This window comes from Pteronotus mesoamericanus, unplaced genomic scaffold, assembly GCF_021234165.1.
Source record: "Pteronotus mesoamericanus isolate MK-2021 breed Mesoamerican mustached bat unplaced genomic scaffold, CSHL_Meso_final contig_639, whole genome shotgun sequence".
Taxonomy (NCBI): domain Eukaryota; kingdom Metazoa; phylum Chordata; class Mammalia; order Chiroptera; family Mormoopidae; genus Pteronotus; species Pteronotus mesoamericanus.
The window spans coordinates 651,475-672,301 of record NW_026555223.1 but is presented as its reverse complement, the minus strand read 5'-3'; the positions used below and the strand labels follow the sequence as shown (position 1 = coordinate 672,301).

Genomic DNA, 20,827 nt, shown 5'->3' with positions numbered 1-20,827 from the left:
GAAGTGTACCCTGGGGAGTTAAGAGTGAGTGCAAAGGCCCCAGGGTGGAAGTAAATTTGGGATGAAAGGAAACCCATGTGGCTGGAAGTGAGAGAGGGAGGGGAAAGTGGAAGATTAAACTGGGCTAGTTAGGAGCAAGATTGTCAGGTCTCACAGGCTTTGGTGAAGTTGGTATTTCATTCCATGTGAGAAGTTGCCAAAAGTTCAAAGTAGAAGGAAGACACGATCCAATGGGCGTCCATATAGAGATGTGGACATCACGTACTTTCCTGAGATCCTCTTGATCATCATCTTTCTCTTGATTGGCATCCACATGTTACCCCACTGCTTTCAGACTTAGAAGCAATGCCCCTCTCAGGGTGAGAATCTGGCTTTGAACCAGAAAGCACAGGCAAAATTCCCCTTCTTTCCTTGCCTGTGGACTAGTCAAAGCGTGGTTCCTCCCTGCAGCCCTTCCAGAAAAGTCCCTAAAGCTGGGTAAACTCACTCGTTGCTTGTCCTCAAGGCTTTATGGAGGTGTAGCCAGTGCAACAGCAATGTTATCACACTATCTTCCCTGGTCTCCCTTGTTTCCCCCTCACTCACCACCTTGGGCTTACAACTCCCAAATAAACCCTTAGAATCCTAACTTTAGCCTGGGCTTTGCTTCCTAGCCAAGGGTATTTTTCTCCTCTGGGCCTCAGCAGCACATTTCATACAATGAAAGGGCTGCCTCTCAAGTGTCAGAAAGCACTATCCTTTGACACATAATTCACATGACTTGATTTCTCCCTCCTGTGTCTACGTCTGTGGCTGGGGACTCTAAATTACCAAGAAGTCAGTTAAGAACCAGGCTCTGGAAGCAGGTCGAGTTCAAGTCCTAGCTCCCTACTTCTCATTTTTACCAGCTGTGTGACCCTGAAGAAGTGACTTGGCCTCTCTGAATCTCAGACTCCTTTTATATAAAACATGATTATAGTAGGTACTTCTATACAATTGTGAGGACTAAATGACTTAATTCAAATAAAGTGGGTAGAACAGTGCTCTAACAAGAAGTCAATGTTACATTTAATGGTATATCTGGTCCAACTTTGAGGGAAGGTATACAGGTATCTAGGGAACTTACCAGGTTACCTGATATTTACAAACTTTAGACAGCATGATCCCTTCCAAAATATTTTTATTAAAAAAAAATAATTACAATCAAACCCCATCACCCACCCCACCCCCAAACCACCACAAAAACCTGCCTTTCTTTTAAATAATGAGGCATGGAGCAGTTTGGTGTCCACCCTATTGCACGTGGTCCGGCCTGGTTATGAATCAGGAGGCTGCTAGGACTCCGGTACTGTCAAGGAGGTGGGGTTTAGCCTGGGGCAGTGGGGGAGGAGGCCAGCCCCTCCTACTCCTTCCAGGTACAGGAAGCAGAGCTTGGGTTCCCATAGCAACCAGGCAACACATCCCTGTCATCCTTTGACAGGCCCAGCTTATCTTCCCTGAGGCCCCAGTGGTCACAAGAGTAGGAACTAGAGGGAAAGGCAGAAGAAATGCGGAAGTTGGGAATCAGACTCCCAGAAACAGTCTCATTAAGGCATTTGGAACAGATAAATTAATTCAGGAAGACCTGCCTTCACAGAAGGATGTGGTAACCAGACACACACACATATGCACGCACGCACACAAGACAGTTTGTGGAACCCTGAAACGGGAGAAGAGGAGGCCAGTCACTGCTTAAAGCCCCCAATACACACACACACACACACACACACACACATCTAGAGACCCAGCCCACTGAGGCTGAGATGTGGCGGAAACCCCCCCCCACCTCAACTATTAAAAGTTTTAGGATCCTAGAATGATTTCCATGATGTGATCTAGTTCATTCCACTCCCAGGACCCTGGGGCACAGAAAAGGTTGTGAGGAGACTCCGGTGGGGCCAGTGCAGGTTCCTTCTCCACTGTGGAAGTGTCAATGTCCAGAAAAAAGTCATCTAGACCCGAGTCCCCAAGGTACCGAGAGCTCAGGGCTTCTAAGAAAACTGGATCAGGCTGGGGCAGCACTTCGTTCTGGGGGCCTGGGGGAGCCACTGGATTCTGAGGGGTCTCTGTCTCATCCATGGAAGTCTCTAGCTCCCTGAGAATAGAGCCGATGGTGGTAGACAAGGAGAAATCCTCCTCACCCAGGAAGAGGGGCTCAGGGGGCAGGGCAGGTGCTGGAGCCAGGCAAAGTGCGGCCTGGAGCTGCTGGAGCGTGTTGTGGATGAGGACATGTCTGCGGAGGCTGGGTGCTCGGGGGCCCAGGCTTCGCTGGACTTTGTCTAAGGAGATGCGGAGCAGGGCTTGCTGGTAGCTTCGCAGGCCTGCGGGACCCCTGCCCCACTTCTCATCCTCCTCTTCCTCCTCCAAGTCAGAGTGTTTCCTCTTCAAGCCTCCTACCATGATGCCCTGTGGAGAGAAGTGGGGCAAGTTAGACACAGTAGGGCTAGTTCAAATCCTGAATCTCCTGTATGGTTGTTGTTGATTTTTAATGATCATCTGAACTTCAGTCTTCGCATCTATAAAATGGAGATAGTATAAATCCCAGAAGACTAAACAGGAGAGAAAATGTATGTGACTAAGAAAACAAGACCTGGACACAGCTGGGTTTGAATCCCATTCACTTGCCGCGGTCACCTGGAATGTGGCTCCCACGGAGGGAATTAGAAAGGCCGGCTAATGGTGGGGCCCCTTTACTGGCCCCACCGGAGTCTCTCACAACCTCTTCTGTGCCCCAGGGTCCTGAAAGTGGAATGAACTAGATCACATCATGGAAATCATTCTAGGATCCTAGTCTTCCTCCTTGAGATTCAATTTCTTCATCTGCTAGACATGAATCCTAAGTCAAAGTCCCTCTGAGCCTTAAAACTATTCTTTCCCCAATACTCATTTCTCAAATGTGACACATACAAGACCGGTGTAGAATGCAGAGACCTAGACTGGAAGCAGGGAATCCTCGGTTTGAATTCTGCCTTTCGCACTGCTCAGCTGTGTGATATTGGGGAGTGATGTGACATTACCTCTCCGGGCCTCAGGTTCCTCACCTGTAAAACGGGGATTGTAAAAATTCTCACCACATCCTCAAGGAGATCCCACGTGTAATATGCACAGTGCTCATCACACAGGAAATGCTTACTTAACAAGAGTAAATTCCCATTTATTCATTCAATATATTTATTTATTGTCTACTACACTCAAGCCATCTTTAGTCCCGTTAGGGGACGTATTTGTCGAGACTCTTCTTTCAGAGTATATTACGGTCAGTGCTATTTTCCTTTGTGGGAGCGCTCACAACACACGGAAAGGGCCTTTCTAATTCCCTCCGTACGAGCCTTGTTTCCCCCAAAGCGAGGCCCCGTAGAAAAACTTGCTACAACTAGACTCACGCCAAGCCCCTCCCCCTCTCGACCTATCCAACCAGACCTCGGCCCTCTACAGACCCCGCCCCCTGCACGGATCTATATTTGCCTTCAGCAGCCAGGCACGCCCCAGCTTGGCGCAGGGGCTTCTGGGAAATGTGGGCCAAGAGCCGCCAGGTACGTACGTAGACTTTCAGCACGCACTGCAATCCCCAGAGAGCTCCGCACGCCACAAAAAAGAACCTCCCCCATCTTCCCCCAAGGCATGCGCACAAAAGCCCGGGATGGGTGGGGGAAGGGGACCCGGACGTCCAGCGCCCGGCGCCTGCCGAGCCCCGCCCTCCACTACTCCCAGGGCGGCGGGTCTGAGCTCCGCGCCCTGAACACCCCTCCCCCACCTCAGACTGCGGCTCTAACACTGCTTTCTCCAGATCCTTCAGACCCCAAAAGGTCCTGGTTCTTCCCCCAAACTGCTCTCGGAGAGACGCAGGCACAACTCATCGCTCAAAGACTGCAAATGCTCTCCGATCCGCTCCGTTCGGGACACTAGCTATCTCAATTTTGAGACCGTTCCCCCTTCAACTTTCCCCTATTCTCCCCTTCTACAAACGTCTCTCGACCTCACCTCCAAACTCCCCTCTCTGGCTCCAAGACCTGAACATGGAACTCTTCTCAGCACCCTCTCTCCGCCACTGCGCCTGGGAAACCAAGATTGCTTTCTCGCTTCTCCAAAATGCCTGGGATCCCGGCCCCAATCTTTCACATTTTTCCCGAACACTAGAGCCTCGGATTCAACCCGCCTGGGAGACCCGAATTGTCCTAATTTCAGATTTCCTGCCCCCAAAGTTCCTTCCCTAGTTCTTTTGCTTCTCCAAATACTAGCTTCAAATTCCCTCCATTTGAAGATCCTGCCCAACAACTTCGCCGCCTGTCCAGGATCTCGAATTCAGTCCCCGGCCCCCAAACCCTGAATCTGCGCTCCCCGCTCCCACCCAGACTCCGCCTCCACAACTCCCCGGACGCGCCTCCACCTGCCCCAACACAAGGCAGGTCTCAAGTCGGGCAACCACCCCTCACCTCAGCTGCTAGGTTCACAACGACTATCTTCTGAAACGTCCGAAGCTTTGCGACCCTCCAATGCTTGCCTCCCTGGGGCCTCTGGGTCTGGCCTCTGGTTCACCCAGCTCCACCCAGTAGCCAAGCCATGAGCCGCGATTGGCTCGAATTATTACCGCCGCTGGGCGCGGATTGGCTTGGCGTAGCCACCCGCCTCTCGCCTGAAGACTGCTTACCCGCCCTCCCTTCCCTGGCGCCCGGGACCATTTAAAGGATTCCGACTCCCCAGGGGGCGGGGCCACCTCTGTAGGGTCGAGGGGACATCAAAACTGTTTCCTTCAAATCAGCTACTGTCCTCGCTCCAAGATCGTCAGCACTGCTCTCTGAGACCCTTTATATCAGGCTTGGACCTCGTTGCATAGCAAAACTGGCCGTCACGTTTCGCCTCACCAGCTCTCTGAGAAGGCGGGGCTGAGCCACTCGCGGAGGCCGCGCCCCCGGAGTTCCGAGGACGGCTGCTCCGAAGCGCAGAATGACGCCGCTGAAGGCCAGCCAATAGTTTCGCGCGGCGTACGTTTCCTGAGCGACCGCAGCCCGCCCCTTCTCTGTCGCTCCTCTGCGGCTCTGGACGAGACTTTACCTCCAAGGCTCCCTAATCTTCAAGACTGCTTCAGGCAAGTCCTCTGGTGGCAGGTTCGTTCCGCATCCTTCTAACACCCCGTCCTGTCTCTCTGGACTGCACCTCCGCTGCTGGAGACTGACTCACGACTCTCCACTACCCTGAGGACAAAGTCCAAATTCCTTACTTGTGCCACAAAGTCCTTCACGATCTGGCCTGATGCACCCTCCTCATGCCACACCAATTCACTCTGAGTTTTTCTAGAATGACTTCAAGTGCCCTTCACCACCTTGAACTAAGAGATTTTGTCTGTATTTACAATACTGCTAGCTACATAGCAAGTACTCAAAAATGAGAATTAAAGGGGGTCAAATATATGGTAAGAGATGTAAACTTAGACTTTTAGGGGTGAGCACACAATATAGTATACAGATACTGAATTGTAATGTTGTACACCTGAAATTCCCATAATGTAATAATGTTACTTCAATGAAAATTAATTTAAAAAAAAAAGGTTTCTGGCCCTTTAAACTTGTTTCCTCGTTCTGAAAATAGACCTTCAATTCTCAGGCTGCCTCTCATCAGAAATCATCTCAAAGGCTTCCTCTTCTTGGAAGCCCACTCTGAGGCTCCAGGGTGGATTGTTTCCCATGGGTCCTGTGTTTCCCCCATTGAAGCCTTGACCCCTCTGCCCATGTCTCCCCCATCCTGGCCTTGAGCTGTCACAGCCTGGACTGTGGGACCCCTGATGAAAGGTACCAAGGTTATCTCTGTTACCCACTGTATAGTCACAGCAACACCTAGCAGAGGGCTGGACACAAAGCAGGCGTCCAGGGAAAGTTTGTTAAATACCCAGACAATGTGGCAGACAGAAATGAAGAGGGCAGAAATAAAACAGTGCTAGTGTCCAGAAAGTTTGAATCAGTAGTGCCCCACCCCCACAAGTTTTCACCAGCCTACCCAAGACCAGTTCTCATGGGTTGGAATTTGACAATCAAGTTATCCTGCTGTTTGCAGAAACAGTGTAAGACTGGAATGGATTTTGCGGGTGGTAGAGGTGGGGGAGGAGGGGAGAGGGTGTTGCAGAGGACCTGGGAAGAGTCTAGAGGTAGCAAGAGAGGAGTGGCTCTCACTCAGGCCTGGGAAATATGTCTCTGGGGAATAAAGGCAGGGACAGTAGATTTCAGACGGACATGATTAGGAAGGGGCCATTCTTTCCTTCTCTCTCCCAAACCTGTCCCTACTCTGGGGTCTTCAGCTCAGGGAGGCCCCACTGTAACCTGGTTCCCAGGTTACAGCTCTCTTTCTTCCTGGATGCTGCCCTCCCCTCCCCGTGGTTGTAGCTGTTCCACTCAGGCTCCACCCACTCTCTCTTTCCCTTCTCAAGGTTTCTGCCTGGCACCCCTGGGCTCCCAGCCTCTACTCTTGCCCTCCTCCCGCCCACCTTCACACAATAGCCAAGGGATGTTTTATAAGAAGACCCAAACCTTACTGGGCCCCCTCCCCACCAATTAGTTCCCTGCTTCCCTCCTTGCATAAAGCCTCAGAATAAAGTTTAAACTTTTTACAGTGTCTCTGCACAATTTAGTATCCGTGGAACAGCCTCTTGGGTTGACCACTCCTCACCTCTGAGAAAAGAATTATTAACCATAGGGGACAGATTTTGGTTCCTGTGCTCTCCAGCACCCCGGTCTTTGCTCATTTAGTTCCTTCTGCCCAGAATGCCATCACACCTTGGGACCTTTTCCTGGCTCATTCTTACCAAACCAGATTTCAGGTGGGAACTCCCCTGTTCAACAGAGCCTTGTTTACTCCCCAAGTTAGAGCAGGTATCCTCTCTGAGTTCCCACAGCCCTCTGCGCTTCCTCCATCAGAGCCCTGATCACTGTGGGTTGTCACTGTCGGACTGTGAGATCTGTGAAGGCAGGACTCACCGCTGCTTAGTCACCACTGGGTCCCCAGCACATGGCAGGTGCGGAACAATGACTCAATGAACTGTAACTGAGGAAATGAATGAAGGAATACCCAGAAAATCTTACACACAGGGCAGACAGAGACACTGAAATACCCAAAGCCAGAGTTGGGCCTTCTCGTACAATCTGAAGCTCTTGGCTCAAGATTTATTGCTCCATTTCTTTGTTCTGCATTTCCCAGAATGCTGTCCTCCTGGACAGGGACAGAGCCCTAGTTGTACTGGTGGGAAGGGTAGACGTTGTGCCCATCATACTCATTGGTGGTGAGGCAGCGCAGCATGAAGTGGCCCAGGTCATGTTTGGAGATGACCCTCGAGGGCCCACGTCCATCCAGGGTCACTGAGTAGGCCCCAGTCAGTGGCTGGTCTCCTGTGAAGTAAAGATAGAAGGGACGGGTGAAGATGTTCTTTCACCATCCCCCAACGTGTGGTCACTACAATGATGGTTTCTGGGGGCCTACAGTGTGCCCGGCCTGAATGGTATAAGAACCAACAATGTATGAAACCCTTCCCATGTACAGGGCACTAATCTATACCCTTTACTTTATTCATCTGACAAATCGTTATTGATGACCTATTGTGTCAAGTGCTGGGCACTCAGCAAAGGACAAAGCAGACACAAATCCCTGCTCCTAGCATGCAGAAATTTGCTAAGGAAAGGTGACTAATAAGATAGGGAAGTACAACTGATAATATGTTAGATTGGGAGAAATAAAGCAGAAAATGGACCAGGAACCACTTATTAACTCTATTTACAAACAGGTACACTGAATCTGGGAAAGAGGAAGTCACTTGCCAGTGGCAAAGGCTAGATTTGCTCTAGGTACCTCCATCTGGATGCTCTCCAATCTCTGGACCCCTCTGGGAGGACAGAGTGACATGCCCCGGGCATGGGTCTGTATTTCATAGGCAGTGAAAGGGCTCATTTTTCTGGCCTTGCGAATATGGAGTTGGTGTGTCCTGATGCCAATGATACAACTAGGTCTTTCTTAGACAACAGAAACAGCACATGGGCATGGCCTAGCTGTTACAGGGCATCTAGTGGCGTCATGATAATAATTTTAAAATAATATCTGCCAGTGAGCAACTTAATTTAGGGATCAAAGGCAGCATACCAGTATAGGAACAACCTGGAATGCTATGCAATAAGAAATGCTCACACTTACCCTCATGGCATTCCTACTAAAAATGTTTGCTCCATGTCTGTGAGAACACAACCAAAAATTCAGAATGTGGGGTATTTAAAAAGATGCCAGGCCTAGTTAATGTTGCGAGAAACATTAAAAAAAAAAAAAGATATGAAAGAATGCTCCAGATTTAAGGTGACATGGCAACTCACTGCAATGCGTGATACTCAGTTAGACCCTGATTTTGGGGAGAGGGGGAGATTGGAAGATATTTTTTGATAATCTGGAAATTTGAATATGACATGGATACTAAATGATATGCTAGAGTTCACATCAGTTTCCTTGGTTCAATAACAGTCTTGTGGCTTATACGCAAATATTTTTCTTCTTGGGAATGTCTATTGAGGTTCTACCAGTGAAGTGTGAGAATGTTTGCAACTTATTTTCAAACTGTTCAGTCAAAAATACGAATATATATAGCCCTGGCTGCTGTGGCTCAGTGGACTGAGCGCCGGCCTGCAAACTGAAAGGTTGCCAGTTGGATTCCCAGTCAGGGCACGTGACTGGGTTGCCGGCAGGGTCCCCAGCTGAGGGGCGTATGAGAGGCAGGCAATCGATGTTTCCCTTCCTCTCTTTCTCCTTCCCTCCCCCTCTCTCTAAAAATAAATAAAATATTTGAACACAATACTAATACACACACACACGCAATTAGATACATGCAAAGATAATTGATAGCTAGCCCGTTATACATAGGAAGATAGGGCAAAATGCAAAGAAGGCAAAAATATTAAAAACTAAACCTAAATAATTTTAGGTATTCATACACTTTAACTCCTTCAACTTTTCTGGGGGTTGCAAAGTTTTCACATGCACACATAAAAAAATAAAAAAACTAAGAAAAGTACTTTGTGTTAAATAACTTTTAGGCATGACCTCTCTGGGTACTTATTCCAAACCTAGCAGGTCAAGAAGCAATATGATGAGCCCTGTTTACAGAGAAGGAAACTGAGGCTCAGAGGCCAGGGGTTTGGGTTTTCACCCAGCTTCTCCACTAGGCAGCTTCCCTGATTCAAAGCTCAGGATGCTAGTTCAATAGGATCTTGGCTTACAGCCACTTGACTGCATCTAAAGAGTGAGCCTTATTTGACCCTCTAGGGTATGGCAATCCACACTCCTGTCGGGGGTCCCAGAAAGCAGAGGGCAAAGCAGAACTATGCTTTCAGTGGGCGGGCGACAGGGAAGGAGTCCAAGGGTCTGGCGTCCGGGTCTTTACACTGCTGTTCCTTATCCCAGTCTTCCCTTCCCTCAGACCTTCAACTGACTCCCTCCCTCACTGCATGAAGCCATCTCCTTAGAGAGCTTATGCTTCCTAAACTACACACCATTACTACTCCCTTCACTGTGTGTGTTTCTTCATTCATTCACTGTGGTGCTGCCCACCAGTAATATCATCATCTATCTTTACCTCCCCCACAAGAAATGTAGGCCTCCTGAGGGCAGAGGCTTCATCACCAGTGCTCATAATGGTGGCACAGTTCAAATGCAAGAGACACATCTGTTGAATGAATGGCTCTCCCTGTGTCTGACTCTGTCTCTCAGTGTGGAATACAGACCTGGGAGGGGGAAAGAGGGTGCAGGTGATGTTTACTTGTTGCCTCCCAAACAACACCGTGAGAGGTGGTTCCCCTGTGTTAGTTCACCTGACAAACATATACTGAACATCTACTATATGCCAGGTCCTGTTCTAGGCACTAGGATCATGGCTGTAATCTAAACAAGACAAGATCTGTGACGCCAAAGAGGTGACATCCTAATGAGGGAAACACACACTAAGATAAAGAAATGATAGGACATGTGTGGGGAAGTGTAAGTCCCCTTCCTTTGAATCTGGACCCATCCTGGGAACTCACTTCTAATAAACAGAAAGGAGCAGAAACAGCACTAAGGGATCCGATCCCAGGGAGGCCGAGGGCAGGTGTTCCAGCCACAGTCGCGCCATCCGTCAGCGTGTCTTGGGGGAAGTCTGGCTCCTCTCCCAGCTACTGAGCAACCTCAGGTGCAAGCCTCACCCCCTGAGCCTAGTCTAGGGTACCAAGACAGGAAGTCATAATATATGAGTGGTTTGGTCAACAGAGATAATCAAAATGTATGTTAAAAAGGAGAATAAAATCAAGCGGGAAAGAGGACAGAGTGTGGAGGGAAGGTTTGCAGTTTTGGATGGGCCAGGCAGGTCCTGGCAGATGTCTCCAGAGGACAGGAGCGGGCAGGCTGGAGGTGACCTTGCCACTGGGTCCCAGCCTCACTCACCTATGTGGGGCGGCATCACGGCCACGTACTTCAGACCCGAATCCTGCAGCACCTTGTGCATCCGAATGTGGTCATTGGTCACATCCTGTAGTCGTGGGGGCACCTTGGCCGGGTCCCAGAGCAGGAAGGCTGGGGGCACACGGTGCAGTGTCAACCAAGGAGTGAGGAAGCCCAGCCAGGACAAAACCCTGCAGGGGCTCACTGCTGTCTTCCAGCTGCTTCCAGCTCAAACCGTCTCTCTCCCTCAGCCCACATAAGAGCTGACCGCTTCCCACTCCCCATCTGCTCCGTCCGCCATCACCTCCTGCCTGGACCATGGTAGCAGCCTCCTCTGTGGCCTCCCTGCCTCTGTCCTCACAGTCTGTTCCCTGAATGCAGCCACAGGGGGCCTGTGAACACCCGGAGGAGTTGGAGCTCCTCCGTGCCTCTCATTCAGGGTAAAAGCAAAGTCCCCATCAGGGCTCACAGGGCCCTACCTAATCTGGCTCCATCAGCCCTCTGGCCTTACCACCCAACACCCTCCCCTTCACTAGCTCTGCTGAAGGCACGCTCTGGTCTCATAACCTTCACAACAGCTGATACCTCTGCCCACAGTCCTGTTATCTCGCCATGCAGCCCTCCCTCACGCCACTTCCCTTCCTGGGTAGCAACTGGTGTGAGGAATCAGGTGAGGAATGTGGACTGTGGAGACACACAGCCAGGTATCACACACCAGCTCTACAGCCAAGAGCTGTGTGATCTCAGGTAAGCTGATAGGCCTCCACTGCCTCTACCACTTAGCTATACAAGAGAGACAATAGCTACTGCTTACTGAGCACCTACTATGTGCCACCATGAGTATAAATACTCAAAGGAGTTTTGTGAAGATGAAGTGGCATTCACCCGTGCTCAGATGGTGCCTAGCATACAGTAAGTACTCAGTAATTGTTACCTGTCAGCATTAACTGCTCCTGTTATGTACCCTGCAGTCTTCTTTTTGGATTATTTGGGGCAACTGTTTGTTCAAAGTCTCTTGCCCCATAAATGGGGAGGTCTGTGAAAGCAGAGACTTGGCCTGCATACCCATACCCGTCACTTCCCCTAGAAGGTTCCCTCTGACCTTGTCTCAGCCTGGGTTAAGCACCACCTCCGAGCTCCCAGTACTCCAGGCTTCTCCCTATCCCAGCCCTGAACCCTCTGACTGAGCCCCCCGTCCTGGCCCTGGCAACTGTGGCCTGTCACTGTTTCATGATGGCTCTGTTTACCACTTCCCTGTCCTCTGTGGAATCCATCAGTGTAGGGCCCAGGGCTGCTTGGGTCACCACTACGTCCCTGGCATCTCCCAGGAAGGTTCAGGCACTCAATTAATCTTCGATAAATGCACAGTAACTTGGGATGGCACCAATGCCACCTTGCAAAGGCCCTTGGGCTTTGTACCCACCCCACCCTTCACCCCACCCCTATGTCCCCACCACCCACCCGAGGTGCAGGCCACGACCTTGTCCACACCGTGGGCCTTCATGGCTGCCACAATGTTCTGGGCACCCTCGGACATCATTGTGGTAGGACCTTAGAGAGGACAGAGAGTGGCTGTCACTGGCGGGTGGCGGCGGCGGTGGCAGGGGTGGCAAGGGTGGGGCCGGGGGTGGGGGTGGTGCTGGGGGCCGAGGTGCAGGTGTGGGCCGTGGGCAGAGGGGGGGCCTAGTACTGAGGTCATCGCGGGTGCCCAACAGCACGATGACAGCATCCTGCCCAGCCACGGTCTTGTCCACATCAGCTGCCTGCAGAACATTGCCCACGACCACATGGGCTGGCTGGGGCCCCTCTGAAGGCAACCTGGAGGAGTCCCGCACCAACACTGTCACCTCATAACCTGTGGGCAAAGAAGGACAGAAAGGCAGGTCAGTGGGCTTGTGGGCTGGCACCGGCGGGCTGGCACTCCTGGGCTCCGGGGGCTGGGTCCTGGAGGGTGTCATGAACCTTCAAATATACCCCCCTCGCCCCTGTTCAGAGGCAGTAGTCTCCAAGCATTTCTGTTGGTATACCCACAGTTGATATTCAGCTGGTTATTAAAAATGGGCCATTCCTTCATGCCGGTTCAGCAATTACTTGCATTGATGCCTCCAAGGGCCTCCCTGCCCCGCCCCGCCCCCAGACTTCTCCAGCCTCTGGCAACTAGAGGGTTAATGTCACAGTGGTCTATGATCCCCATCCATAGTCCTGGAGGAAAGGGAGACACAGAGGGAGCCGTGAGTTGCCCAAGGGTGCCCAGAGATGGGATTTGTCTCTCATGCCTTGTTTCTGGACGACTGGGCCCTGGCTTATTGGTTATTAAAGATTCTGAACATGGCCTTGATGTTACCTTCCAAAGGAATTTTTGATAACTTCTGTCCCCCACAACATACACCCATTTTAAAGTTCATAAGCAACATGCTTTTCCTTTGTTTTAAACAATGGCAAAAGATGTTAATGTGTGGGTGTGTTGCAAATGGTGATATAAAAGAAATAAAATGATTAATTGTGGACTCTGATATGGATTGACTACATTCCCCCCCAAATTCATACCCTGAAGCCCTGACCCTAAAGTGACAGCATTTGGAGGCAGGGCCTTTGGGAGGTAATTAGGTTCAGATGAGGACATGGGGATGGGGTCCCCATGATGGGATTTGTGTCGTTAGGAGAGGAAGACAAACCAGGGCTCGCTCTCTCTCCATCACGTAAGAACACGGCAAGAAGTCAGCCATTGGCAGGCCTGGAAGAAGTTTCTCACCAGAAACCAAATCTGTGGGTACCTTGATCTTGGACTTCCCACCCTCCAGAACTGTAAGTGTGAGAAATAAATGTCTGTTATGTAAGCCACCCATCCTATGGTATTTTGTTATAGCCGCTCAAGCTGATGAAGTCAGCCTATGTCATTTTCCTGAAAAAATGAACCAGTCTCCTTGAGAAATGGCTGCTGGGCCGGGGCCGGGAGAGGGCCGGCTGCTGAGCAGTGCTCAGGGAGTGACGGGGCTGCGAACTCAACTGAAACACATCGAATAGGTAAAAATCTGTGGGCTCACATTGATAGTAACAAAGAGACCTCACTATTCATCACTTGTCAGAGGATTAACCGCTTACTCTGAAAATAATAAAGGAGGAGAAACAATAAAATTGTCCCATTTCTCTCGATATCTGTCATCACCCATTTCAAAAACAAACGACAGGAGGTTTTTACACGCTGGGGCAAGGACGACGATGATGATAATAATGATACATATGTGTAGAATACTCACTATGTGCGAGCTGCCAAGAGCCTTTATGTACATTAACTCATTACTTCTCAAAGTAACTCTGAGTTTGAATTCCGGCCCTACTGAATGACATTAGGCAATTCACTTAACCTCTTTGGGCCTCAGAGACTTCATTTGTAAAGTGACACAAATAATAGTATCTGCTTAATAGGGCTGTTGTAAGTTTAAATAATATAACTAAAAGTTTATGTAGACAGTTGATTATTGACAAAGGTTCTAAGGCAATTCAATGGGGGAAAGAATAGCCTTTTCAACAAATGGTGCTCGGACAATTGGCTATCTGTGTGTAAAAGGATGAAGTTGGATCTCTACCTCATACCATATATGAAAATTAAATTAAAAATGATTCAAGACCTAAATTTAAAAGCTAAAACTATAAAACACTTAGAAGAAAACTTAGGCATAAATCTTTGTGCCTTTGGATTAGACACCTAGCTGTGACACCAAAAGCACAGGTAACAACAACAAAATAGATATATCATCAAAATTAAAAATTTACATGTTTCTAAGGACACTATCCAGAAAGTAAAAAAAAAAAAAAAAAAACCAACTCACAATGTGGGAGAATAAGTTTGCAAATCATATATCAGATAAGGGACTTGTACTTCAGATATATATATAAAGAACTTCTACAACTCGATAAGGAAAAGATGAATAATCCAATTACAAATGGAAAAGATCTGACATTTCACCAAAGTAGATATACAAATGGCTAATAAACACATGAAAAGATACTCCATATCATTAGTCATCAGGGAAATGCAATCCAAAACCACAGTGAGATACCACTTCACTCCCACTAGGATGTCTATTATAAAAAAGACAGACAGTAAATGCTGGTGTGCATGTGGGGAAATCAAAACCCTCATACAATGCTGATGGGAATGTAAAATGAATGGTGCGGCCACTTTGGAAAAACAATCTGGCAGCTCCTCAGATGGTTAAACATAGCATTACGCAGCCATTCCACTCAAGAGAAATGAAAACATACATCTGCATAAAAAACTTGTACACAAATGTTCGTAAGAAGCATTATTCATAGTAGCCAAAAAGTGGAAACAAATCCAAAAGCCCACCAATTGAATGGATAAATAAAATGTGGTAGATCCATACAATGTATCCAATAAAAAGAAATAACATATTGATACATGGTACAACATGGATGAACCCTGAAAAAGATTTTTTTGCTAAGTGAAAGAATCTAGTCACAAAGAACCACCTATTGTATGGTTCCACCTATATGAAATGTCCAAAACAGGTAAATCTACAGAGACAGAAAATAGATCAACGGTTGCTGGGGGAAAGGGCTGGGCAGGAAAGTGGATATGACTTCTAGGGGTTTCTTTGGGTGATGAAAATGTTCTAAATTGTTTGCGATGATGTTTGCACAACTTTGTGAATATGCTATATATCATTGAATTGTATATTTTAAAGGGGCTAATTGTACAGTGTGAATTGTATATTAATAAAGCTGTCATAAAAATGCAAAACCAGAACTAAGACAAATGAAAAGTTTAGGTGAGTGCTTGCCACAGGAATGAGCGCTAGATGGGTGTTGGCTGTTATTATGCCTTTTAATCATCTCACAACGTTATTTCCTGGCCTGGTCTAGTCCTTTCTGGGCTCCTGACCCCTGTCACATCACCTCCAATCCATATACCATAGAGCAGCCCGACAGAGCCTTCCAGACAAGCGCACCCTGCTCAGATCCCTCCCATGATACCCCAGTGTCCTGAGATATGAAGCCCTCGGGACAGCCTTTAAGACCCCTCACGATCGGGCCTGCCCTCCTCTCCACCCCGTGCTGCAGCCACTGCCCTCTTGACCCGCTGCATGTCTCTCAGTTCCTCGAACACATCGTGCTGCTTCCTGGCCCTGGCACGTGCTGTCCCCTGCCTGAATCACCCTTTACCCACTTTCCCCAGGCCCCACCAGCCACTCATGCCTCCTCTGTCACGAGCCTACTTATGCTGACCTGGAATAAACCAAGGCCCTACAGGTCCAGGGACTGTGTCATATTTGCCACATCTCTCTGACTTTTTGTAAACACAAAAGCACTAGCTTTGCTGCCGTAAACACCTGGGTTCAAACTCCAGCTCTGCCACTTACTGGCAGAGGAACTGCAGGAAACCCCTTTTAGTCTTCTCTAGAAAGGGAAGGTCATCAACTTTGTAAGGTATACAAGTGTCTAATCACTATGTTGTGCACCTGAAACTAATATACTATTATATGTCAACCATAATTGGAAGATACATTAATTTTTTTAAAAAAGAAAAGAAAGTGAAGATCACAATCCTCAGTGTCTCCATCCCGTGTGACCACCTTTCATAAGGGAATGACACAAAACCCGTGCTGCCCTCACATGCATCAGGGAGCAGCAAGCGCTTTCAGCATGTCGATGCGGGCATTAGTGAACTGCCACTGTATTGGTTAAGAGATCCTGGTGAATTGCAGGCATTTGGGGAGAAAAAGACATATCTCACAGGCAGTGAGAGCTTTGACACAAGATTGCAGCACAACGGTGCCCATGGATTGTTACATTATTGGCGATTAGTGGCATTTATTAGAAGTGCTGTGCAAAGCTCGTTTTGCAGATAAACGTGATTCCTCCCTTCAAATTTTTAACACAAGTGATGTTTCAATTTTAATTTAAAAGTAAGTTGGTGGCTATCATACCAAACAGATTTAGAATTCACAGGTTTTACCCTTTATGAAGAATAAAAGCATTTGTAAGGTATTTCTCAACTTTTTCTTTCTTTTTTCTTTTTTCTTTCTAACAAAGCTCTTACTTTGTTTAGTTTTCTGTTAATTATTTTGAAATAAATTCAGACCTATGGAAAAGCAACAAGACCTAGATTTTCATATTGGTTTTGCTTTACCTTTCTCTGTTTCTGTGTATATAATACACTTATACATAATTATATATGTGTATATAAATATACTTATACATATATAACTATATATGTAACACATACATAGTGTTTTCCTAACTAGTTGAGAGCATGTTTCAGAGTTCATGCGCCTTTTAGGCTTGTTTGATTTCAACCCTCAATACAAAATTTATTTCACAGCCTAATCCAGTATACACAAATGCATAAAACCAATATATAGAAACACATATCACAATATTTACATGTGATACATTCAGACACTGTTGTGACCAATTGCATACAGTCAAAACTCACCATGACCCAGTTTGAAAAGCACCAGACTGCAAAAACCTTACAAGGTAGGTATTATTATGCCTTTTAAGGATGAAGACACTGAGGCAGTTTTAGGTAACTGGGCCAGGATCACACAACTGTGATCTAAGTTCACTCAATCAAGGAATGCTTATTGAGCACCAATTATGTGCTAAACATGATTCTAGGCACTCTCCATATATCATCTCATTTCATCATCAAAAGAGCCCCAGGGCAAATGCTATTAGTTTCATCCCCACTTACATAGACCACAAGACATTTGGCCACACAGGCGGTTAAGTGGCAGAGCTGGGGTTTGAATGTGCGCAGGCTAGCACGGGAGTCCATGCCTGTTAGGACTCGGCCCCACAGAATCACTGAGGTGAATGGAAGCCCAGCTCATTCAACAGCGAGGCTCTGAGCTGTGCAGGAACTCGCCTGAGCCACAAAGAGAAGGCAAGGCCTCCTTAGGCCCCAAGTCCCAATTCCCCAGGGTGCAGTCCCAATTGTGACCAGCAGGGTGGAGGAGCAGAATTCAGTGGAATTCGAGCTTAAGGAAAAGGGAAGGCGAGGAAACCTGGTTCCTCAGGGTGACTCAGCAATACTTAACTTCTTCTTACAAATACTTATCAGCAAATATGTTTCTCCCTTCCCAAAAGTCAAGATCCAAACTAGGTTTTCCTGGGGAGGGGAAGAACAGTGGGCCTCGAGGGGAACTTACAGGCAGAGTCCCTCCAGGGGAGGGCTGGCCTAGAAGACAGCATAGTGTAATCCTGGTGGCCTCCACCCTTTTGGGGCACCCAGATAGTCAATATCTTCAGAGTCACCAAGACCAGCAAGGGCAGGGCCCTATATCTGGAAGTCCCAGGCCTGGCTGGGTTTTGGTGAAGTCTGGACAGTGTGGGCAGAAGGCTGCCCAACTGTCCCCTTCCCTGAGGCAACTCTGAATTTTTAGCCTCATTGCCTTTCCAGGGTCCACAAGTCTCCACCGTGTCTCTGCGATCCTCTCTCCATTAGACGGTTACAGCAACCTGCCCCTCAGACTTTTCAACCTCCAGCCTTGGCGTTGAAGCCAAGAGCTAGCAGGCTTTTGGTGGTTAAGAGGACCGGCTCGGTTCAAATCCCAGCACTGTCACTTCCCAGTTGTGTGACACTGGTCAAGTCTCTCTCCCCTCGGCCTCAGTCTTCTCTGTGAAGTGAGATGACAGAAGATCCAACCTCACACTGAGTGCTGTGAGGATTTAACACGTGTGATGAGAGGGAGGTGCTGGGAGGCAAGCGCTTCCTGGCTTAGTGAGCCCCCGCGGGGTGTGCAACCACCACCGCAAAGACAACACCTGTTTGTAAGCGCCTGGATTTAAACCTGTCATTGGAGTCTCCCAGCCTCCCAGGGCCCACTCCTATTCCTTGAACTCACATAAAATTGGATGGCATAGCGTTCCCCACTTCTGCCCCGGCAGCCACCTGCTTTGCCCTCTGGATCCTCACACACCAAGGCACTGATGGCCCCAAAAGGCCTCGGCTCGACCCCACGATGCCCCTTCCTAGTGCTCTGCCTGTGCACCCCGTGGCATCTCCCGCCCGCCCCAGCTCATGCCTGCTTGCACCGCCTGAGCCAGCGTGGTGAGCCCGGTCCTGCCGGTGGCGCCGAAGATGGCAATCTTCTTGACGGCCATGCTGCGAAGTCGTGGGGGTGCGAGGCCGCGGAGTCTCGGGACGCGCGGGAACCTACAGACTGCTGGGCCGCCCTCCGCGTCCTTCTTTAGCTGGAGGGACAGAACGCGGACCGCTCGGGAGACCACGCCTCAGTCCGCCCCAGGGCAACTCGCTCCAGCCGAGGGGCGGGGCCTAACGGGCCTCCCTTCCAGAAGGGGAGAGCGGGGTGGGCGGGGCTCGCCGCCTTCTGCCGCCCAGCACCGCCCCCTCCGCCCGCCACTTAGACTGGGAGGTGCCGCCGTGTCTGATGGACAAGAAAATGTGGCTCCAGCGCTCCGCCTCCGCGCTCTGCCACGCCCACCAGTCTCTCCTAGTTCACGCCCCCAGGGACTAGGGCGGTGGGTCCGGGACTCACACTACGCCCAGGGCCGCCACAGGGGGAAAGTGCGGGAGGACAGTGTGGGCGTGCCGGTTTGACACTGTAACTGTGTGTCTATGTGTCCGTGTGACTCTGTGACTGTGAGTAACCCCAAAGGGGAGCGTGATTGTGGACACCACTTGCCATCCTCTGTGTGTAACACGGCATTACAAAGTGAAGCCTGTGTGACGCCGCATGGGACAAGCATTGATCTGTTTTTGTGTGACCTTGTGGTGACACTCTGGGTGACACTGTGTCAGTCTGTGATGCTGTCTGCATCCACGACTCAGGGGAACATGTGTGAGACATGTGTGAAAGATGTGACAGTGTGTGGCTCTGTTAGATGTGACAGTCTGACACTGCATGTGTCATGTAAGGATGTGTGACGCAGACCCCCTTTGAGTGTGTGGCTATGGCTGTTACTGTTGGGATGCTGTTTGTGACCTCCTGTGACGTGATGTATGAGTGTGTGATACCGCAGGATGTGTGACCCCATGTGAGTGTGACTGGTATGACAAGTTTGGGTGTGAACAAAATAAGTGATACTGTGTGATTGTGAAGCTGTGTGCGATGTGTGAGTATATGGCGCTCTTCGTGACACTCAGAGGAGTGTGGAACAGTGTGTGTGTGTGACACCGCATGGGTGGTGGCGATGGCACTGCCTCGGTGTCCCAGTGCGCGACGCCGTCGGGCACCGTGCCAGTGTGGGACCCAGTGTGGGTGTGTGATTGCGTGTGCGTTTGCATGTTTGACCCTGTCTGAGCCCATATGACGGGTGACAGCATGTGAGTGTGAATGTGGATAATGTTTGTGATACTGTATGTGACGCTGTATGTGTGACATTGTTAGTGTGTGACTGTGTGTGATGCTACTTCTGGGCCCCAAGAGCGCACCTGTGTATCGCACGCCGCGGCCGGGCGTGTGACCGCGCGTGGGCCCACGCTGTGGGCGGCGGGGGCTGCGGGGGACGCGGACGGGAGGGGGTCCCGAGGGCGCGCGAGCGCGGCGGCCGCGCGACTTGGGAGGAGGCGCGGCGGCGGCGGCGGCGGCGGCGCATGCGGATCTGGCCGAGCAGCGCGGCCGGCGAGGCCGAGCGGAGCCGGGCCGCTCCGGGCCGGGCCAGGACGCCGACAAGGAGGGCAGTCGGGCGCCACGAGCAGTGGGGATAGCAGCACCGGCAGCCGCCGGCCCAGGTGAGCAAATGGGGGCGGAGAGTTCCTCCCTGCAGCATCTCCCCACCTGCCTGAGCATCCCTCCTCCGCGCGCAGGGGCGGTAGCTTGGGCCGCCAGGGTCTCCCTGGCTGGGGGTAGGCGAGGGGTCGAGGACAGCATGAACCCCCACCTTCCCACCCAATTCAGTCTGCGCGCCGTGCGTGAGTCTTCCACCCAGGCCTTGTCCTTCCTAGGCCCCCTCCTTGGGAACGGTGACTAGACTGCAGGGAGAGAGAGGCGCGGCCTCTGAAAGGTTAAAGCATGTGTTCCCCATCCTCAGCCTTGCATCCCACCAGCCTCTGCTGGGGCCACAAGACACTTCTTTCCACCCCCCACCTTCCACCGCTTTCTTCTTCCTTCCTTCTCCATTCAGTCACGTAATGGCCAAGGCTGTTCGAGGGCTGTTCCCTGGCAGCCTGAGAGTTCACAAAGTGCTGAGTGCCTCCCCGTTCCCAGGTCCTCCATTGAAGAAATAATTATGTTCACTATTTAACAGGGAGGGAAACTGAGGCACCAAGAGGCAAGCTAAAGATACTGAGTTAAAGATACAGCAAGAATAAAGCAGGATTTGAACTCATTTCTGTCTGACTCCAGCACAGGCACTTTGATTTGCTAAGATAATGTGACCAGAG

General features: G+C 49.9%; 2 protein-coding genes across 6 annotated transcripts; both read right to left on the bottom strand.

Annotated features, from left to right (window-relative positions):
* Positions 1–1,121: 1,121 nt before the first annotated feature.
* SERTAD3 (SERTA domain containing 3) lies at positions 1,122–5,357 on the bottom strand. 5 transcript variants are annotated; one of them, XM_054580838.1, is made up of 3 exons: positions 4,452–4,528; positions 3,060–3,150; positions 1,122–2,424 (listed from the first exon to the last, which is right to left on the bottom strand). In XM_054580838.1, the coding sequence occupies exon 3, from the start codon at positions 2,416–2,418 to the stop codon at positions 1,822–1,824; it is 597 nt and encodes a 198-aa protein (XP_054436813.1). In that variant the 5' UTR covers positions 2,419–2,424; positions 3,060–3,150; positions 4,452–4,528; the 3' UTR covers positions 1,122–1,821. The 5 variants fall into 5 exon arrangements, with proteins under 5 accessions (XP_054436813.1, XP_054436815.1, XP_054436812.1 ...); XM_054580840.1 differs by lacking the exons at positions 3,060–3,150; positions 4,452–4,528 and adding an exon at positions 5,071–5,357; XM_054580837.1 differs by lacking the exon at positions 3,060–3,150 and having other exon boundaries at positions 4,452–4,529.
* A 1,772-nt stretch (positions 5,358–7,129) lies between these two features.
* Positions 7,130–18,744, bottom strand: BLVRB (biliverdin reductase B). The gene is made up of 5 exons (XM_054580836.1): positions 18,507–18,744; positions 12,143–12,307; positions 11,914–12,003; positions 10,456–10,584; positions 7,130–7,391 (listed from the first exon to the last, which is right to left on the bottom strand). The coding sequence occupies exons 1-5, from the start codon at positions 18,583–18,585 to the stop codon at positions 7,234–7,236; spliced, it is 621 nt and encodes a 206-aa protein (XP_054436811.1). The 5' UTR covers positions 18,586–18,744; the 3' UTR covers positions 7,130–7,233.
* Between the last annotated feature and the right edge of the window lie 2,083 nt (positions 18,745–20,827).

What these genes read in the sequence shown, in the direction of transcription:
- SERTAD3 (XM_054580840.1), bottom strand. Translation starts at nt 2,418, where the DNA reads ATGGTAGGAGGCTTGAAGAGGAAACACTCTGACTTGGAGGAGGAAGAG.
- BLVRB (XM_054580836.1), bottom strand. Translation starts at nt 18,585, where the DNA reads ATGGCCGTCAAGAAGATTGCCATCTTCGGCGCCACCGGCAGGACCGGG. An exon ending in GGGCACCCGCGATGACCTCA is followed by an intron (nt 12,004 to 12,142) that starts GTACTAGGCCCC and finishes GTCCTCTCTAAG; the next exon opens with GTCCTACCACAATGATGTCC. An exon ending in CGTGATGCCGCCCCACATAG is followed by an intron (nt 7,392 to 10,455) that starts GTGAGTGAGGCT and finishes TTTACTTCACAG; the next exon opens with GAGACCAGCCACTGACTGGG.